The sequence below is a fragment of the Pleuronectes platessa genome, chromosome 9, assembly GCF_947347685.1.
Source record: "Pleuronectes platessa chromosome 9, fPlePla1.1, whole genome shotgun sequence".
Classification (NCBI taxonomy): domain Eukaryota; kingdom Metazoa; phylum Chordata; class Actinopteri; order Pleuronectiformes; family Pleuronectidae; genus Pleuronectes; species Pleuronectes platessa.
The window spans coordinates 7,992,982-8,013,881 of record NC_070634.1 but is presented as its reverse complement, the minus strand read 5'-3'; the positions used below and the strand labels follow the sequence as shown (position 1 = coordinate 8,013,881).

At 42.7% G+C, this 20,900-nt stretch overlaps 2 protein-coding genes across 2 annotated transcripts in view; one reads left to right on the top strand and one right to left on the bottom strand.

Moving 5' to 3' along the window:
* Positions 1-15,169, top strand: part of scfd2 (sec1 family domain containing 2) — an 85,916-nt gene extending 70,747 nt beyond the window's left edge. Inside the window, exons 6-9 of the mRNA XM_053430279.1 lie at positions 1,404-1,549; positions 9,327-9,461; positions 12,241-12,360; positions 14,795-15,169. Of these exons, the coding sequence (XP_053286254.1) occupies positions 1,404-1,549; positions 9,327-9,461; positions 12,241-12,360; positions 14,795-14,887 (494 nt within the window). The 3' untranslated portion in view covers positions 14,888-15,169. The remainder of the gene's footprint in view (positions 1-1,403; positions 1,550-9,326; positions 9,462-12,240; positions 12,361-14,794) is intronic.
* A 958-nt stretch (positions 15,170-16,127) lies between these two features.
* rasl11b (RAS-like, family 11, member B) lies at positions 16,128-18,594 on the bottom strand. The gene is made up of 4 exons (XM_053430278.1): positions 18,293-18,594; positions 18,124-18,180; positions 17,958-18,034; positions 16,128-17,252 (listed from the first exon to the last, which is right to left on the bottom strand). Exons 1-4 carry the CDS (start codon positions 18,405-18,407, stop codon positions 16,755-16,757), a joined length of 747 nt encoding a protein of 248 aa, XP_053286253.1. The 5' UTR covers positions 18,408-18,594; the 3' UTR covers positions 16,128-16,754.
* Between the last annotated feature and the right edge of the window lie 2,306 nt (positions 18,595-20,900).

The window sequence follows — 20,900 nt, the reverse complement described above, 5'->3', positions numbered from 1 at the left end:
TATGTTTTACAATGTACTTTTGTTTAGAGGCTAAAATGTACTAACTGTGATCCTTTGACTTATCTTTCACAACCAGCAGGTTCACATTAACAATTGTCGAACCAGGTTCTATTCTTCTCTAACTTTTCTAACCATTGATTATCGTGTTAATTAACTACCTTTTTTTAATCAACATTGCTTTGTTTCAAATCCTTCTCTGACTTGGAGAAAGTAATTTTTGCTTCTTCAGGATTCACTGTTTTTATCCTTCCTGCGTGGCATAGCCCGCTCATGCCCTCAAGTATACAAGAAACTGTCACATGACTATTAGAACAAACTATCACGTAACCTCTAGCCTTTTTGCAAAAAATGCAGTTTATACGGCTTACTTAGCCTTACTTACTTATTACTTGTGTTAAGAGTGTGTTAAGTTTCTACCTTATTTGTGTTTTAACCAAGCCTCAGAAGGAAATTTTGCAGCTTTATATAATAGTTTCAGTACAGATTGGCCAAACATAGTGCTCTGAGATGTTGAAGACAGGAAGTTGATCCTGCAGCTTAATCTTCTTATCCCATCACCCACTTCACAGTTCCTGACCGAGGGGAAGAGAGAGCTTAAATTTCCAGTTAAGGCCTGTTCGTCAGGTTAAGAAAATGAAGCTGTTCCTTTAAGATCAATGTGCAACACTGGTAAATAAAAATCCCCCTTGTGTGTGAATTAGCTGTTTTCTGCTGCATTAATGTCGGAGTCATCAATGTTCTCGTTGTTAGTTGCAGCCCGTTGTGCTGATACAGTTCTTGGGTTTATATCTTCTACAACGCAGCTGACCTTGTTATTAACAGAAGGCGGCTACATTCCTGAGCAGCAGCTGTACCAGGGAGAAGTTCAGGTGCCAGCCGACCCACTTTGCCAGCAGCATTGTGATGTGTCCATTTGGCTTCCATCCTCTCTCTCTCCCCCTTCATGCTCTTTCACATCCTTATGCTGTACTTTCTACCGTCTCTCTCCTTTTATCTCATGCTCTATCATTTCAGCTTTATTTCACAACAAGTCTTCCCTGCTCACTTCTTCACAAAGGAGGGAACATTAGCTTTTCATTAGGCAGCAGCATTTCTGCCTGAATAAAGGCGCGCTTGTCCGCTCGCTCCTGTGCTTCAACCCTCATAATTGGTTTCAGTGCACACCCAGCTGAGAAAATGACCTGCAAAATGCAACATGCTGCGTCTTGGGCCGGAGTTTTGCTAATGCAAATGTTTTCTGACACAATTAGCCTTGATTTTAAGTGAATGATATGTCAATAGAGAGCATTCTCACAAATACACAGGTTTTTCCTTCACTATGTCACAGTCTTATCTTTCAAATACGTATTTATGATAGTTTTTGTTTAGTAAGAGTGTGTGTGTTTGTATTTGTGTGTTGTCAGGCTGTGCAAACCCAGAGGAGCTGACCACAGAGCGAGCCCACACTGCAATGGAGGACATGTTCGAGACCCTCAGAGGGTTGAGCCACTCCAGAGATCACCTCAAGCAGCTGAACTCTGTTTACACTGCCAGCGATGGCGTTCACCAGGTACAACACACACTCTCTCTCTCACACACACACACACACACACACACACACCCACACACGCACACACGCACACACATGCACACACACTTTTACAGTTGGGGCTCCATGACCTCAGAGGACATTACGTTGACTTACATTGATTCCCTTGTGGCTTACTCTAACCTTAACCATAGTTACTACTTGCCTCACCCTGAACATAGACTTAACCTTAAAGGGTTAGTTCACAGAAAAATGAAATGCCGATGGAGGGGTGGATGAAGTGTTTGAGTCCACAATATACTTTAATAGTTTCAGGTGTTCTAGCCCAGGCGGCCGCTTCTAACAACAGGAAAAACCCTCCATACTGCTCTTGTGGTTTCATCAAAGTTTTCCGTAAGCCCCGACATTCAACTCGAAACTGATTTTTTTTTAATTTAACATCCACTACCGGAAGTGGCTATGCTAGCCAAAGTAACCACACGATGTTGTGCCCAAGGGTACGTTAGCACACTTCCGAGAAGCCAACAGAGGACATTTCGGTTCAAAACGTTTTGTGTTGAATCTGAATGTCGGGGCTTACAGACAGTTGCATGTCACCACTCTACAGTTTACTTCAAATGTATTGGATTTGACTGCAACACTGTTTACCCCTGGGACTCCAGAGTGCTTTGTGGACTCCAACCACCCCTCCATTGGCCTAGAGGTGAGCAGATAATGAGGGAATTTTCATTTTTCGGTGAACAATCCCTTTAACTTGGACATAATCTTAAAACATGGCTTCACCTTAAAATATAATGATTTACATGACAGGGACTTTCTTCTTTGTCTCTATAAGAAAGACAAATCCCCATAATGTGACTGTAAACAGATTTAGGTCCCCACATTACGAGTTATACACGGACCATTCACACACAAATAGCCCAGTATAAAACATTAACATGCTGTTAGGGTGGTTCCCTTATAGACAAATCCAACATTTCTGTTTTGTCATCTCTTCCGTCTTTCCAAGTCCCACACGTCAGCTATGATAAAAAGTCACAGCTTAAACATCGTATCAGTATTCTCCGGCAAAAGTGAAGAAACTAAATATTTAGTTAGAATTGTACATTAATCACTCCTCCTTCCTCTTTATTTTCCTGTTTTGTTTGCTGAGGCAGTCTCACGGGAGCAGATGTAGCAGAGGACCTCTGGCCTTTGCCGTGTTTGTGTCCCTCCACCGTGCGTCACGCAGTAGCAGAGAAGCAGTACACAGTGAAAGCCTCTTCGTAGTCTTCAGTCTCTGTCTTGAAGCTTATGTAACTCAGAAAGGCTTCTCTTTGTGCCTCTGAAGGCTTTGTACTCATGAAAGCTTCACCGTTGCTGTCCTGCAATCTGATTTTGTTGCTTATATTTGGGAAGTCCAGGCTAGGAACATAAAGATTAAGTGATGGAAATTCAAGAAACTTTTTTTATGCTATTGAGGTCGCAATAATTTGACTCGCCAAATACACAGCATTAAAAATTTGTTATAAATGTAACGGACAGCAGAGGGACAGAAATACTTGGAAGTAGAGATGAGTTAGAAGACCAGCTTTACAGAAGCCGGATGTACATGCCTTTCTCTTTTTGTCTTTCTACAATTCTTACATAAATCTTTTGTCCTGTCATAAAGACATGACGTACAAAGCCTTTTTTTCATTGAAGGAGTTGGAGCTGTAGTGCTCAGCAGGATAATGAAATATAAGGTTTGATGTATGAAGTTCTCTGAGCAATGAATATATTTATTCATATTTAAGCCACTTTGAATAAGCTTTGTATTAAGCAATATACAGAAATATTTCAAATGAAAGTTTGTCATTTTGAGAAATACGCTTATATGCTTGCTTAGTTAGATGAAACGATTAAGAAGGCTTTCAGACATGCACTGAACTCTCTGAACATCATGTCCTGCCTCCTGTATGCTCTACCCAGGGGCCATCCCTGAACACCCTGGAGATTTTCCTGTTATTGGGTAAATGTCTGAATCAAACAATCTCCTGCTGCGTTCTTCAAAAGCAAAGTTCAATTCTGAAAACAGCTGAAAACGTAGCTAAAGATCAGGACGAGTAACTTCCTGGAGTCTCTGCTGGTTGCTAGGAAACTGGTCTTGACCAAGAAATCGTCCGGGACATAGACTTACATAAAAAGCATTTTTTTCCACGAAGATAAGCTAAGCTACGCTATCAGGCTGGGAAGATATCAATCTTCTCATCTAACTCTTGGAAGGAAAGGGAGCAAACAATTTACAAGAATGTCAAATTAGTAAAACAAATTAACTTTTTCTCTTCGCGGCCTCAGAAGGAAAAGGAGGAACAGAGTTTTATATTCGTCCTCTGCCCTCCGATGTTCAAAAAGCACTTTGATTGCACAATGTCTTGGAACTGATTACACAAATACACATGTACACACTAGAATTTCTCACAAACTTTGGAATTTGTGAATATTGCTTTACTGTAAATATCCCCATCTAAGTGCAGGAGAGTAATAGCCGAAAACATAACATCTATATCATCTTTGTCAAAATGGGTTGACTCTTTCCGTCAGGACAGACCTGTCTGTCCCTGTTCCTGCTGAAACCTGAAAACGGCTCCATACAAACAGAGAGCAGCGTGATATCTGCCAGCTACGGGCTGTTCCTGAGAAACATCAGAAATCCATCAGCCTCTCTCAGCACGCAGCCCCTCTCCCCATGAAGCCCAACCATCGGTCAAGATGTCGTCCTCAAACAGAAGCTCTTCCCTGCACTCTCTGCCCCCGGGTTCAGACACAAACGTGAGGTTTTGACATTGTTCACAACCTCTCACATGTGTCTGCTGCTTTTGTTCACAGTGATCCTGAAAAAACACTCTTTCCACACTGCAGTGGGTCAGAGGGATCAGATTATTTGCATGTTTGCAGGAGTTGCACTGAGCATTTGGTTACTGTAAGATTCAGCCATACAGCTTTCAGTGTCATGTGAGTGAGGGGATTATATTGACAAATTGATGGATACTGTCCTCGGCGGAGGGGAGAAGCTTGTCTGAGAGACTATTGCAGTTTTTATCACAGCCCTTTTAACTTGTTTAGATTATCAATGAGACACGGGGAGGGTTATGTGGCGAGCACAAACACTAATGCCTGAGCATTTTCAAAGTGAAACTGCATTGGTTACGGTACTGATGTAATGTACCAACTGTATTTATCAGATCAGAATCAAAATCAGAAAGTATTTATTGCCAAGTAGGTTTACACCTACAAGGAATTTGCTCTGGTTATTGGTGCATACAATGAACATGAACATAGAAACATAAAAACACAAAAACACAATAAATACAACACACATAAGAAAAGCAATCAAAAGAAACAATATATATTTACTCACTATTTACTTCTTATTTACTCCCTTTTTCTAATATATTAGCCTCCTCTGTCCAATATGGATCATTGCTACATAAATATAACACATAAACATGGCTTCAGGAGACATCAGCCATTACTCCCACTGTTGAACTGTGAACACTGTGAATAAAAGTGCAGTGCTATTTGTTAAATCAGCTGTGACTCACATGAATGTCTGCACATCATAAGTTGTGGCTGCTGTTGGAGATTATCTAACCACAGTTCCTACAGTGGTGAGTTTACACAATGTACAGTTGCAATCAGAAATATTCAACCCCCCAAAGATTTTAAGGATTTATCAATTAAAGTTGACAGAATCTTGCTCTTTGAATCTTGCTCTTTGAGCAAGATTCTGCTTCGGATGACTTCTGTATGAGTTGAGTGATACAGAAAATCAACACGGAAAATGCATGATGTAGTATTTGTGTGTAGCAGTTTATTTTGTTAAGATAGCCATGTCACAATTATTCAACCCCTTTATAATATTGTTGTTTTCAAAGCTGTCTGACAGTTTTTTTGTCCTAAAGTTGAGTTGAAACATTATTAAGCCTTTGGGAACTCTATACTGATCGTTCATTTGCTTCAGCTGTGATGCATATATAAACCCCACCCATGAAGGTATTCAAGGTGAGTTGCAATCATGGGAAAGACAAAGGAGCTTCCACAAAAGCTGAGAGAGGAGATTATTTCATCACACCTGAAAGGCCTTGGGTAGAAGAAGATTTCCCCCCAAAATTATATTCCAAGAGACACAATTGGGAACATTATAAGGAAGTTTCAAAATGATGGAGCAGCTTCAAACCTGCCTGGCCGTGGAAGAAAGCCCAACATTTCATCAAGGACCCTCAGCAACTTAGTCAGAACAACTCAGATAAACCCCTGTGTGACTGCAAGACACCTACAGGATGACCTGATGAAGGCTGGTACAAGTGCGTCAGTGGCAACTATAAGACGTGCACTGAATAAAAAGAATATGCCAGGAGGAATTTGGATAAGACTACTGAGTTTTTGGTGTCAGTTCTATGGACTGATGAAACCAAACTGGAACTGTTTGGACGTATGGACCAGCGGTATGTTTGGCGTGTGAAAGGCCAGGTTTATGACCATAAGAATACCATCCCCACAGTCCAGCATGGAGGTTGGTCAAAGATGATGTTGGGCTGTTTTTCTGCGGCAGGAACTAGCAATCTTTATTGTGTACATGGCATCATGGACTCACAGAAATACCAGGCCATTTTAAAGAGGAACGTGATGCCTTCTGTTGACAAATTAAACCTTGGTGATCATTGGACTTTCCAGCAAGACAATGATCCAAAGCAAAACCTCCAAGTCCACCAAAGCTTGATTGAGAAAAAGATTCTGGAACATCCTGGAATGGCATTCACAGTCACCAGATTCAAATTTGATTGAAAATCTTTGGTGGGATTTAAAGAAGGCAGTTGCAGCATGGAAGCCATCAAACATCACTGATCTAGAGGCTTTTGCACTTGAAAAATGGGCAAAGATTCCAATCGAGAGGTGTAAGAAGGTTGTCCGCACTTACCGAAATACGTTATAAAAGCTTGAGGATGCGCCACAAAGTACTGAAGCTGGGGGGTTGAATAATACTGCACATGCACATGTGTTGAAAGAGTTACATTTTTCATTTGAATTTCAAAGTTAAGTCAACTTCTGTTGTCAAAATAACTAAAATACGCATCAACAAATATCTTTTGTTGTTTGATGAGGTTTTTTTGTCATTTATTGTCATTATCTGTCATCCACATCACTATAATGTATATTGAGATGAGGGGGTTGAATATTTCTGATTGCAACTGTACATGAGTCACTTGTAACAAACCACATGATCCAATGTTACTAATGACTTCACAAAGTCGTTTCATCATGTTATGCAGCCGTCAGCCAAGTAGATTGAGACGACTCATCTATACCTCTGTTACACCCAAATTAGCAGGTATACACAGGTTTTTGAAACTTATGTAAAGCCACTAAAAAAAAAACGTATTTCGCATTGCTTGTGTTTTTCCCCCGATATGTCCAAGGTGTTTTGTCTCCATCCCTGTCGATCAGATCCGGAGCTGATTAAAAAAACTTGTCTACTGCAGATTAATTTGACCTGGGAGGGAATCTAAATTATATCCTTCAGTTGGTGTTAGCTGTTTTTTTAACAGTAGACACAAGGGCTAGATGAAGTAAATTGTAATTATTTTCAATTTTTAGGGATGATCAGATTTTATAGCAGAGAATGTTTATACATTTCAGTTGCATTATAGTTACTATATACTAGCTCTTCACCTGGAGAAATAAAGGTGGTATTAATGTCATTGCAATATTGCAGCTAAACTAAAGGGTCAGTTAACCTAATTAAATATAATCTAATTTGGTCTCTATAATCTTCGCATATTAGATAGAAAGGGATCATTTGACTGTTTTGGGCAAGCCAGTGATTCCCTGGAGTCACTATCAGGATACCCAGCGCCCAACCAAGAAGTAGTCTCACACATTTAAATCACAAGCTGACATTTTTGTGGCTGAATTGAATAAACAAGATACAGTATATTGTTTGTAGGTGGCTTAGGTTGCTAGTATAATGTTTTGTAGTATCCTGCTCGAAATCATTGTGTGTGTGTAAATTGTAAATGGTCTTACACTTTGCTCTAGTTTTGATGACCCCTCAAACCCCACTTTTACTATCACACAACAATTCTGTGTGCGCGCCTAGAGGAATACTGGTATTGTGATTAATTGTAATATTGTTTTTACCATGTGGGTGTTTGCAGTGGTGATGTGATGGAATTGTTTTTACCTTTTTGGAAAGCAGATGAAAATGGAGTGAGCGTGACTGTGGGTTGGATTCGTCATTAGAGCCTGTGATGCTGTTGTTTATCTGCATGTATGACCAGAGGTGAATCACTAATGTGTTTACTCCCAGTTCTGTTTGTGGGAGCTGACCCATGCAGCAGAGGCATGTGGGTGGATGTAAATATTAGTTTGTGTAATTATGATTATACAACGTGGACGTCAGGTTCTCCCCTGATGTGATTTCTCCACATGGACGAGAGGAGTGGGAGGCTTCTGGTAGGAATGATAAATGCTGATGCTCCACACTGAGGCGGGGGGGGGGCGTCTGTGGGCAGAGGCACCTGGATACAGTGGTATTTGGGTTATATTGTGGCTGTATATTTAATGCTTGAATCAACAGTTTGGTTCTAGTCTTTTCTGAGTGCTCAGATGTTACTTTGACAACATTGAAAGGAAAAGTTTTGCTTCGCTCACAGTTCAACATATCTCCTCAATGAGCTCCATACCAACTCCTAAAGAACTATAAACTGTAGCCTCTTGTAAAATGTTATCCAGCTAGGGCTTCAGCACTGAAAGATATTTCCACTGCTATTTTAAGACTTCTGCTATTCAAAGTACTTACACAAATCTCTGCCAAGTCTTATCTGGGACAGCAAACTTCACTCCCTTAAAGAAATCTGTCTCGGCTTCGTGATCCGTGAGCTTTGAGGGCTATATATGGTACATTATGTCCTGGATAGCTGGGCAGAAAGAGCAGATTCCCCTCTTGCTGTTGTGCTTTTCTGTCATAAATCAACTTTTAGGAATATTAAAATGTATTCATGAGGCTTTAGTCAAGATTCTGCAAATACTCCTGCTTTTCTCTGTCAGACTGAGGAGATAAAAGTAACTACTTGCTGTGATTGTGAAGGTTTGGCAGCTCGTTACACTGGAGAAGTAAGAGGGAAGATGTCTGCTGTTTTAACAAAGCAGGATATGGTCATATGATGGTGCCAATATGTGTGTGCAGAGCATCAACAACAAGTCAGAATATGACGCCCCTCCAGCATTGTTAAGTATTTTACCTTAAACGTTAAATCTGTCTTGCCATCTCCTGTGGCTTGGAGAGCAAGCAATGAATACAAGTTTATGACAAGTTTAAAAGTGATAAAAGCAGAATGGTAGTTTGGATGATGTTCATCATTGGGTGAATGATTTGTTCAGAAATACTGAGAGGACTCTCTAACATCAAAGGGTGTTAATACTGGGTTTAGGTTTATCCCCTTAAATACCTTATCTTGATTGATCAAATCCAAATTTCAGCCACAGCCAGCAGTGTAATATTTTTATCCTGATTACAGTAGGGCTCAAACTCTCCTGAAATGACTCATAGATCAGCTGCCTGTTTGGTCAAGTGGAGTTGTTTATAACTCCACTGTCTCTACAGAGGCGAAACAAAGCCCTTCCATTGGAAAACACCTCTTCACCAGCTCTTCACTCCTCATATACTGATTTATTTTAGTTAGCACATCTCTATAGTTAAAAATAAAAGTGTTGTCAATGAAGATATTTTGATTGTTCACAGATCGTTATGTTCAAGTGTGATGTTTGTGTTTTGCAGGCGACGTATCGTCCTTTTCTGCGACAGGTCCTGGAGGAAGTCTTCCACCCCAACAGACATGAATGTCCCGACATCGAACACATGTCTGGAGGGCTCACAGACCTGCTCAAGACCGGCTTCAGTATGTTCATGAAGGTTAGAAACCACTCAGACACATCCACACCAACTTGTTTCTAACTAAATCTACCACTTGGCCCTACCCCTTCGTTTTGTGCGTGGAGGTGAAGGACTACTGTTGAACCATTTCTTTATGTGATGTAGGGGTAATGGCCATCCAGCCCTTCTAGAATCCCTTCATCCGTAGTGTTTTCAGGACCCCCCATAAATATGAAGAGGTAGACGAAAATTCCTGAATGTTGTAAGAACTGACAAAGCTACAGGTAAAATGCTCACAGATAAAAGCATGAAATCTTCCACAATAACCATGTAAAAAAATTTAAATCCAGCAGAGTATCTTATTTGAATCCAGTAACAAATGAAATGTAGCTGAATCACTTTGACAAGTGACCAGTGGGTGAAGAAATACTACATGTCATGCTTTATGGCTCATTTATATGACCTTACCATCTTTGGTGAATGGAGTGAACAAAACGCTGCTAACTGCTGAATTGACCATCTGAAGTTTGATGATAGGTATGTGCTGAGAATGTTGAAAAGGACCCACAAGAAAAATGTATTAAAGACAAAGCAGTAAGCAGCTTTTTAGCACTGGTCATCCCAACCTTTAATCAAACGTATTGGTTAATAACAATTAAAAGCCTGTAAACATCAAACCAGTTGACCGCTTTGAAGAATCCCATTAATTTTTTGTGTAAAACATAAACCTCAGATGATCTCAAGCCCTGTAAATGGTCCTGGAAGAAAAGTTTAAAAGCAACGGAAACACTGGAAGAGATGGTGTTAATTGATCATAGAGTGGTCAACACTGGAATTTACATAACAAAACCCACCATACATCCTTATGATCCATTTGAAGTTTTGTCTCTTCAAATGATGCAGTTGGTTTCACAGTAAACAGAATGGCTCCACTTTCACACCTGTTGCTTAATAGCCTGCTTTATTGAATGATCAGTTTATATGACTTTCAGTCATTTCTTTCTCTGAAGTTCTAAATGTGCCTGAAGAACACGAGAAGGTCCGATCTGTTGGCTGCAGTAATACTGAGGCCACAGACAGGCAGTTTTAGACCTGTGGGTAATGTATATCCACCACAAAGCAGGTCGCTGTCCACACTCTGATTATCCCACATATGGGTCTGCTTAAACTGATGATTACCCTGGGGGGAGGAATTAGTGCGGTTGTGTAACCGTGGCCTGGTTTTACACACATTGAGAAAGTTGGCCCAGGAAGCACCAACTCAGACAAACCTATAAACCTAAAGTTGGAGAGTTGTATAGAAGCACAGTGCCCACCCTTAATGCAATAAAACACCCCAATAAAACGTCTATTTTTAACCCCAGGACCTATGCATACACCAGGGTTTATATCACTAAGCACACTGGACCCAAGTTTGAATTATGACCCACTGAAAGCTTGTACACTGTGGCTTAAAATATCATCTTTAATTGTCTGTTACCAACTTCTGTGTGGGTCTGCTGTGCTTTGTTAGGTCTTTGTTTAGACAGAGTCCTGGTTGTACAGGAGAATCCTGCTCCTTCAAATGTAAATTCAGCCTCACTTTGTCTGTCTCACTACCACCAGCAAATATACGTTCAAAGTCCCAGGATATCTCACATTTATGGAGTACCATTTGCTTTTTGATTATTGGTTTAAAAGCTCATCTCTCCCGATTGGTGAACTCAGTGAATTTTTTTGGTATTTACTTTTTCTTTTATCAATCTGTTGTTGAATTTTGTTTGTATTCATGTTTGGTCTGTTTTTATTGTTGTGTATCTGTTTTTATTCAAATTATGTGTACATTTAAGGTGTCCTTGAGTGTCATGAAAGGTGCCCAAAAATATAATGTGTTATTATTTATATTATTATTATTATATTACTATATTATTATATTATTATAATGTCTCCTCCCTTACACCCGAAGGCAAACACAGCTCGCACCTCCTCACCACACATGTCCATAAGCCCTCCCTCCCGGTGTAACCCATGGCCGTGCACATGGTTCAGCCTCGGGCGGCTGCGATGCACGTGGTGGATCTACTAGCACATGTCTGCGATGCCGTGTGATGTCAAGTGTCTGCAAATCTGTCTGATGGAACAACATATTAACATGAGCAGATACACCAGAGAGCATTTATTCACACATTTTTTTCAAATCAACAAGCACATGTCGTTCAGCCCTGACATGCTTCAGCCCTGACATGCTTCAGCCCTGCCTGCTGGTGCTTCACGTGTACGGCTACTGTCAGTTCAGCTCCGCCCCCCTGCTGCTCTGATTGCTTGGTTTGCACTCACAGGTTACAGCTCGACGAATAATAGTACACCCATTCTTCTCCTGCAGTGAGTCTCAGCAGACTGTACCCTGCTGTTAAAATGCATCTTTAAGTGACAGTTAATGGTTTTCCCATTTTTTTCTGCACTTGTACATTTCTGAGTGCATGTGAACAGGTGATGTGGAACGTTGGTTTGTGTCTGCATGTGTTGAATGGGAACGGGGGGGGGTGTCTGCCTCCCTGTCCACGTGTCAGCCATCCTGACACCAGCTTGAGAAGACATCAATCCGCTGGGATGCTGTGACCTGTGTCCTTATGGAGTCCTCTCTCCTCAGTAGCATGTGTCCTGCTGAGCAGTGACTCAGCAGCAGGACACAGAGAACCACAGATAATAACAAATAGAGGAAAATATAAAACTGTTCACTGGACAAAGTCACTGACTTGTCTATTATGGGGGACGGTATCAACACCTAAGAGGACCTGAAAATACAGTAACTCATCGCAATGTCCTGTGTTATCTGCAGGTGAGTCGCCCGCATCCCAGCGACAACCCCGTGCTCCTCCTCTTTGTGGTAGGAGGCGTCACACCCTCAGAGCTGCGTCTCATCAAAGAGATTGTCACCACACACAAACCAGGTTCTCAGGTGAGTGGACTAGACTCAGTTGCATTTCACCACCAGGTGACTGAAGCTCGTACCACACTACTTACCTCACCTGTGCACGGCCTATGTTTTAGTGTCCATGCTAGTTCTGAAATTACATGTTATTAAAGGAAGAGAGTTGAGTCTACAAATATGCTATGTAGATATAGCAAAAACTCTCTCTTTTTCTCTCTCTTCTTCTCTCTCTTCTTCTCTCTCTTTTCACATACTTGTCTGCCACAGTCAGGCTGACCATTAGAAATTACAGGTGAAATCTTGCCCATGTCTGTGGTAAATTAAAACATCCATGAAGTTTTTACTGTCCTCCGCAGGCAGGCAGGATTGGTAAAAGGCTCTAAACAGCATTTAAAAAACAATCGCTGTCCATATAAGTCTTGTAGCTCTGTATCACTTATATTACTTGTCCTTATATTCAGAGTCGAGTATTGTTTCCCAAGGATTTCGTTTCTGCCCGTCCAGACTGCAATGTAACCCTGGATAAAACTAAAAGAAGGCCTGCAGTGTTTCCAAACTTCTCAGTTTCAGGCTCTCAAAAACTCAGAAATAGTGTAGGTGGTAGACGTAAACTTTGCACCAGTGATGTGTTTTACAAGTGTAGTATGTGGATGTAATCATAGAGCGTACTGTGTGTGTAACTGTATTAGCATGATGGGCAATTTAAAAGAAACCTTCTTCTCAACATCTGGTGCCACCAATGCACTCCTCTTGCTGAACACAATCTAAAGAATTGATGTATGAATTGAACCGATTCATGTCTTTGGCCATTTAAAACATAAATCGAGATAAAACATGGGAGAGATTCACTTGACCCGTGTAGGTGACCTTGAGGACAGGTTTACAAAGTGTCCACCTCCACACAGATGTCTAATTGAAGCTTGCAAACAATGAGCAGACATGAACGCCGCTCTACATACACTGATCAGGCCTTCTCCAAAACAAGTGAGAGCATCGTCTGATCCTCACACGTGTTGATAACATGCATCAGATGTTGTGTCTGCCTGCTCCTGTATGTTGAGCGGTTTTGTGCTGATTGCATATGCAGTCCACAGTGGCATGTAAAACATGCAGATGAATGCGTTTCCTCTGGGTGAGAGGAGAGCGAGGAGGGCGAGGAGGACAAACAGGGAGATCAGGCGGGGTTATGTGGCTTTGTCTAAATAAAAGGCTTTGAGAAGGAGGCCAGAGGCAATGAAAGGCCTTGCAAGGATCAAAGCGTCCCATCTGTAATCAGGAAAACTGAATATAGACGAGCTTGTATAATAAGCCTCTAGCCCGCACACACACACTGACCTTAGGATACACACTCTTACCTTACCACATGCACAGGGTACTGTGGATCAGACTTTCATGAAGTTCTACTTCATCTTCCCCTAAAAGTTCCTCTGGGAATAGACTGCTACGTTTTGCTCTTGCACTTGGACGAAATTCTTCAGAATAAGACTCTGCCACTACAAACAGGACCGTTGCCAAATTTAGGTGCTGACCTGGAGTTAAAGCAACACGGCTGCAGGAGAACAGGGCTTCTCTGTTATACAGCCTGAGAGAGCTGTAGTTCTACTCTAAACTAGAAAGCTACACCAGACAGTATGGGCCGGATAAGAACCTCCAGTCTTCTAAATCTGCCATTCATAAACACAAAATGTATGTTTTTAAATTGGCATCTGAACTTATATCATTGTTTACATCATGAGATGCATGAACATTTGTTGTCAGAGTTTTTTCCTTTATAGAAAGTGCATCAGCTAATTTAAAAAAGTGTAGATCCCCACAAAGTGTGAGTGTCGAGCCCTTCACCCTGCAGACTTCACAGGAGAACGTCAAACATTAGTTTGCTTCTTTGCACAGCTTGAATTCTCAGTTCTCACAATGAAATCCGAAGCCCTGTTCAGACATTCACATCTCACTTTATTGTAGTAGCGCTTTTACATGTCTGAATAAGCACTTAATGTTTGTAATTGAGATACTGTATGTATGTCTGTGGGAAACAGAATCAGAGTGGATCCTGGTAACCATTTTCTAAATTGTAATAAAAGATGTCAAATCATCTCCATGTTATTTGGGATGACTTGTGCTTGTGGTTCATGCTTGTGGATTATAGGACTTTATTTAATACGAAGCAAAATGCTGTGGACAGTGATGTATTTTGACTTTTTTAATACAAGCCTTTGTCAAGAACATGAGTTATAAAATCATTAATTGATTACTTTAATCATGTCTGAATAAATCCATAATGAACATTTACACTTGTGTCTGAATGACAAAGAGTCAGATCATGGTTCGAGTATCGCCAACAAAAACATGCTTTTTGAGATGTCACCTAATAAAAATAAAGTGCAACAGAAGTCTCCATTTGTAGACTCCAAGTTAAACACTGTGGCTTCTTCTAACCCTCATGAGTGTGTGTGCTCCGCTCCAGGTGCTGGTTCTGTCCACCAGGTTGCTGAGGCCGACCGACATCCCCGAGCTGCTCTTCACCACCCAAAGACTGGAGCCTGACATCGGGGTCTGAACGGCAGAAGAACTCCTGCACCACAAACAAAAGCTGTAAAATGGAAATGAAGGGATTGATTAGCAAGTGCAACATTCCTAACCTGTGTGTGAGTTGGTGGAAATGCTCTGAAAGAGGGTTGTAAAGTAATAATATAGATATTAGATTATCTCTCTTGGAAAAGAAATGTGATATAAATGTGTGTGACACTCGACATCCTTCATCTTTCTGAGTACCAGTATGTTTCAGATGCTCCTTGCGCCAAATATTAAAAATAAAACGTGCTAATCCTTTTTTTCAACACACACGTGCGGTTATTTTGTATTTTTCCATGCACTCTACATCATTTGTTGGCCGTGCATTAGAATCCGGCCACGTGTGCGAACTCATTGCGATGGAGGTGTGAAGGGAGCGAGGCTGTGCCGTGCTGGTGAGAATACACACTCTCCGTTAGCGCTCTCATCTCATGGTGGCAAACAGAATAATTAAGTCCTTTCACGGTGTCTGCTGCGAGCCAGATAATTTGCTCACATGGGGAGCTTGTTTAGCGCCTCCTGGGCTGCCCGTCTTTCTCCACACGAGTCACCTCCCACATTTCGGCTAGGAGCACAGTCACCCACTGAATCCCGTGTACTGCTCTGGCCTCAGCGACCCATCAGGAACAGGATATTTAAGGTTCGCTAATTAGATTTTGCATTGTAAATAAACCGATCTGTAACGTACACAAACACAGGTTTTGGTTGAGGAGAGTGTCCTCGTGTTCTGGGAGGTCGTGATTCTCAGAAGAGTCCCTAATAAAACAAGGTCGTCCCCGAGTAAACTAACTGAACTCATCCTTCATCTTCTTTGATGAACTGATTTTCTGCGGTGAAGGATAACACCGGCAAGTTTTTGGGTTTCTGACAAGATTTTACAAAACAACGGAGCAGATTTCTATAAAAACCTTTTGGAAGGATCTGGAACGTGGTCAGGGAAGAACCCATTAAAATATTGTTGTGGATCCAGGAATTTTTGATTACTTCCTTTAACATTGCCAGATATGATGGAATATTCAATACTGTTGGGCCTCGGTGGAGGTATGTGCGCTCCTATCTCTTTTATTTGCGTCATCTCTCTATCTTACTCTTATGAAGCCATGGCCTGAGACATGAGGGACTTGAAAATGAAAGTTTTGGAACATACCACCTACATGTGCTGCAGTTTCTGAAAAAATACACATGCACCACACAGATAGATCCGAAGTGAAAACCCAGAGACAGAGTCAAATTCATCATCAATTTATTGTGAACACACAGTGAATTCGTTACAAATAAATAAAAATAGGCCCTTTGGTCTTTTTTTTTATAAAGTGCATCAGTCATAATAATGTCACATGCTACATACTGCATTGGTTGACCCAATACAACCCCCCACACACACCCAGCTGCACCGAGCTCTGGCTGGAGCAGCTGGTGTATAATTGTACCATCATTGAGCAGAGCCGTGCGGCTGAATTGCCACAACGGGCAGAGCAGCTCAAAATAAGCAGCAGAGTCCTTGAGAGCTGCTGTTTCCAGGAGAGCTTGGTTTCCAGTTTGTGATTGAAGGAGCTCAGTCCGGGATCAGTCAACCTCATGCGGCTGCAGCTGTGGCCTCGCCCGTCTCCTCTGCTCCTGAACGGACGATGAGCCTCCTCCCTGCTTCTCCTCTCACATGTGGTCAGGACAGACTCCTGCTCACTCAGAGGTCATTCACCTCTGCCTCCCACCACACAGGAGTTTCCACTGTTCCCCTCAGTCCTGTCTTCGTCAGCCAGGCTGGAACAGGACTTCAGTGAAGAAGCACAGATCATCTCTGACCTCTTAATTTATTCTTCCTGTGGCTGCTCAGAACCACTTCCATCTTGTCCTCACACCGAGGTGACGGTCCTGACCTTGGCGGACAGCGCTTGCTTGAATCGCCTCTTCAGGTCTTGCATGTTGGGAGATTTGGGCCTGGGGATGAGGGGCAAGCGCCGCTTCTCCGTGGCGGCGCCGACAGAGTTGTTTGAGGAGTTGGAGGCGGGCGGCGGGCGCTTGGCGAGCTGGCAGCACAGCCTGTGGAAGGCGTCGTGCACCTGGCTGTAGTCCTCGCTGGCAGACACTTCGTAGAAAGAGCAGCCCAGAGTTCCAGCCAGCAGGGGGCCCTGCTGAGAGTCCACACCCCTCAGGTGCACCAGGTCCGCCTTATTGGCGAGCAGGATCACGGGGGGCACGTTAGCGCCACCGGTGCGAGTCACCAGCTGGTGCAGCTGTTGGATCTGGTCGAAGCTGCGGCGGTCTGTCACAGAGTACACCAGCACCACAGCATCGGCCCACTGGATGGAGCAGCTCACATGGTCAGGTAGACTGACTCCATTATCTGTCATCTGGAAGCAGAGAGAGAGAGAGAGGAATTAATACACAACCAAGCACACACTCCGAATCAGACTTTACATTGACAGAATTAAGACTGAACGTTCCCTGACTTTGTGTAAGAGATATTCTGTAATGAGTGGAATGTTACTGAGGCCGACAGGAGGGTTTAGAGTTACTGCTCCTGAACAGAGAGGTGTGGGTGACTGGGGGCTCTGTGTGTGTGTGTGTGTGTGTGTGTGTGTGTGTGTGTGTGTGTGTGTGTGTGTGTGTGTGTGTGTGTGTGTGTGTGTGTGTGTGTGTGTGTGTGTGTGTGTGTGTGTGTGTGTGTGTGTGTGTGTGTGTGTGTGTGTGTGTGTGTGTGTGTGTGTGTGTGTGTGTGTGTGTGTGTGTGGACCAGTATCAGTCACTCTGTCCTCAGACATCCATTAAAATAAATGGGAGATTAGACGGCCAGACTGATGGAGACTGTGCTTCAGGAGGAAATAATACGCACTAACACACTAGTTCAGCATTGGCCTGATGCCCGGTCAGAGGAGGCTTAGATGATCTCCACAGTCAGACAGTGAATTAGATTATGATCCTTGTATTGGATTATTCACAGATTGTCACATGGGAAGACCTCACACCTCAGTTGCCTGACAGTCAGCGCACAGAAACTAAACTGTTTCTAATGTGTCTAAGAGGAGGAGGAAGATGAAGAGGAGCAAAGATCTCACCTCTGCACCAGGAGTGTCCTGCACCTGGATGGTCACCTGCTCTCCGTCCACCTGGACCTCTCTGGAGTACAGATTACCTGAGAAAACAAAGGAAGAGTTAGACCCTCAGTCTCCGGATATCAGAGAGTCAGTGTCACACATCAGGTTTCATGTCTCAGTCACTCACCAGCATTTCTCTCATAGTCTCCAATGAAGCGTCTGGTGAGGAATCGAACAACAAGCGCTGAAACAAGAAAAAGACACGGGATTAGAATACAGGACGATGCGGGGCAAGATGCATCGCTTTCAATGGAAGTGTAGCAGAGGGATTTCTTTAGTATATATCGGTTTCTCACCTGTTTTGCCAACACCGCTTCCTCCTATCACTGCTATCTTCATCACCCTGTTGGGCACCCGGTGTTCAGGGGCAGCACACTCCGCGATGGTCGTCATGTTCTGGATCAGACGCATTTTCAGTTTTCAGTCCAGAGGAATAAAGAATCAACGAGGGAACGAAACGGATATCTTTTCCAGATCTTCAGAAAAAGGTTCAGTAATCCAGAGTGAGTCCAGCTCCTTGTGCAAACACAAACTGCTGCTGAGATGAGAACAGACACAGATCACCGAAACTGGATTGTGCTGCTCATAGACGCTCGCGAGCTTTATAGGGCTGGAGCGGTGCTCTGCTCTGATTGGCTGCCGGTGAGCCCCAACACCCCTCCTCCCCGCTCCCGCGCCTCCTCCTCTCCTCGTGCGATCCAGCCCACACGTGGATAACACGAGCTCAGAGAAGATCCTGCAGTAGGGGGGGGGCCTCAGGCCGGGGGACCCGACCCAACACCACCCGTCTGCAGGTGAGGAGGAGAAGAAGTAGGTCATCTGATGCTTTACAGTGAGCACTACTACTGATAATAAATAAATAAATAAATATATATATATATATACATCCTATTGGAACAAGCGGAGACCCACATTTGAAAATTTGAAAAAACTAAAATATATTATTCTGTGATAAAACTCAAATGACTATTGAGTCATGTTGACATAAACGTTTTTTTCTTTGCTTTTTTTTATCTTTCCTTCATTTATACCTTATGGTGTGTTTGTAATTTATTGTTAAAGGCCGTATGATGAGTAAAGGTGCAAACTCCAGAGTCCAACATGGCGTTCTGTTTCTGAGCAGCTGTCGGACCATTGTGTTGTCAGTGACTGTCAAAGGTTAATATTAATCAAAATAAAAAAGGGTCTGGTATCTATGCAATATAGGCAGTTTATATTGAGAAGATAAAATTGATATTCACATTTGTAGTGAATTGAGAAAAAAACATTTCAGACACACTGTACCTCAGAAGCTGCCTGGAGATAAAGGTTCAGCCCAGTTTGTCTCATAGGGAGATATTCATTCAAAATATCAAGTGACAAAGTTAATACAACATTAAATCATTCTTAATTTGATGCATTTTTTAAAACTTTAGTAGAATTCCACACACTCATCAGTTCCCTGCTCAAGCTGCAGGCGGATTGTGCCACTTGACTTTCTACATGTGCATTGATTCAACAATGTAAAACAATAAAACCCTGAATAATGTTGAAAAACACCCAAACTCACAATGATACAGAGAGTGGAAAAGATATCCTGGATCTACCCCTGATCCAGATCCACACAGCAACTGACTGGGTTTGTCCCTGACCTCATCTCACATCCTTCCACCAGGTGACGTGCTGATCTGCTCACTTGTTTTTCTATCATCTTACTTACAAAATAACAAACAGGGGTGAAACCTATTATTATGATGTTGTTATCATGTTAGTGTGTGGACTGTGATGTGGCTGAATCCGATTCTGGTGTTGTGCTTAGCCGGTGACCTGTTCAGACATGCCCCCTATACATGTGCATCCTCCACACAGGGGGTGCTGTTTTACAAATGCACACACACACACATATACATACGTGACAAGAGCCCGTTCACGCTGTGGATGATGTGAGAGCTCCCAGCTCCGGTACAACAGTGAATGGCTGCAGCATAAGAAAACATTAATTTACCTTTCACATGGTGAATCATTTCAGCGACTGTGTTTGAACCTGCACCATCTCTTTGTCCCACTTCCCTTCCCCTCGCCTCCCTCTCCCCCATCCTTCGTTTGTGCTCATGTGCTCCGAGGTATGTTGGCAGCCGCTGCTTCTGTGATTATGCTCTGGTATGTATTTTTGATAAGAGCCCTGATGACAGGTGGCTGGGATGAAATATGAAATTAGTGGCCAAGAGTCATGAGCAGACTCGGTTGCTATAGGTGTATACACACGCACACACACACACGCAAACATTCACACACACACACACACACTCACACGCGGCTGCCCCTCTAACCACATCACAGCCAATGTGGTAAACTAAACGCCACCCTGAGCAGTGTTGCCATGGTGCAGCCTGCTGTCTTGCAAATACTCAGTAAATACAGCACATAATACCACCATCACAGTATCTGATGCTGTGTTGGATGTTTTCTCCGAGGTTGACTTTATTTGCGAGAGTGAAGCTGGAGCTCCTGTCAGTTTTAAACGATGTGACGTTGGTAATCTGCGCCCGTGCTGCAGCGTCTCTGTAAAACAGAAAGATAAAAAAAAGACCAGGTGAGAAGGCTGATGGTGACGTATGGAAGAACGGATGTCTGCGTGGGATGTTGTCCTTTATTGTAGGAGCAGGATTCACTCATTTAAAACACAAGAGACCCAGAAATGGAGAGTGACTCACAGCAGAGGTCCCGTTCTGACTTCAGGCTGGTTCTGACAGCTGGAGAGCGACTTGTTTTGTAGCAGAGAAACAAAGGTTGAGAGATGATGATACGCTTCTGATCTGAAAAATGCATCCACTCTGCTACAGATTCACCTGGCGTCCACACTACTCACCTTCAGAGATAAAACGCTGGAAGTGCATTTCAGTCTGTACGGGCAGAAACAGAGAT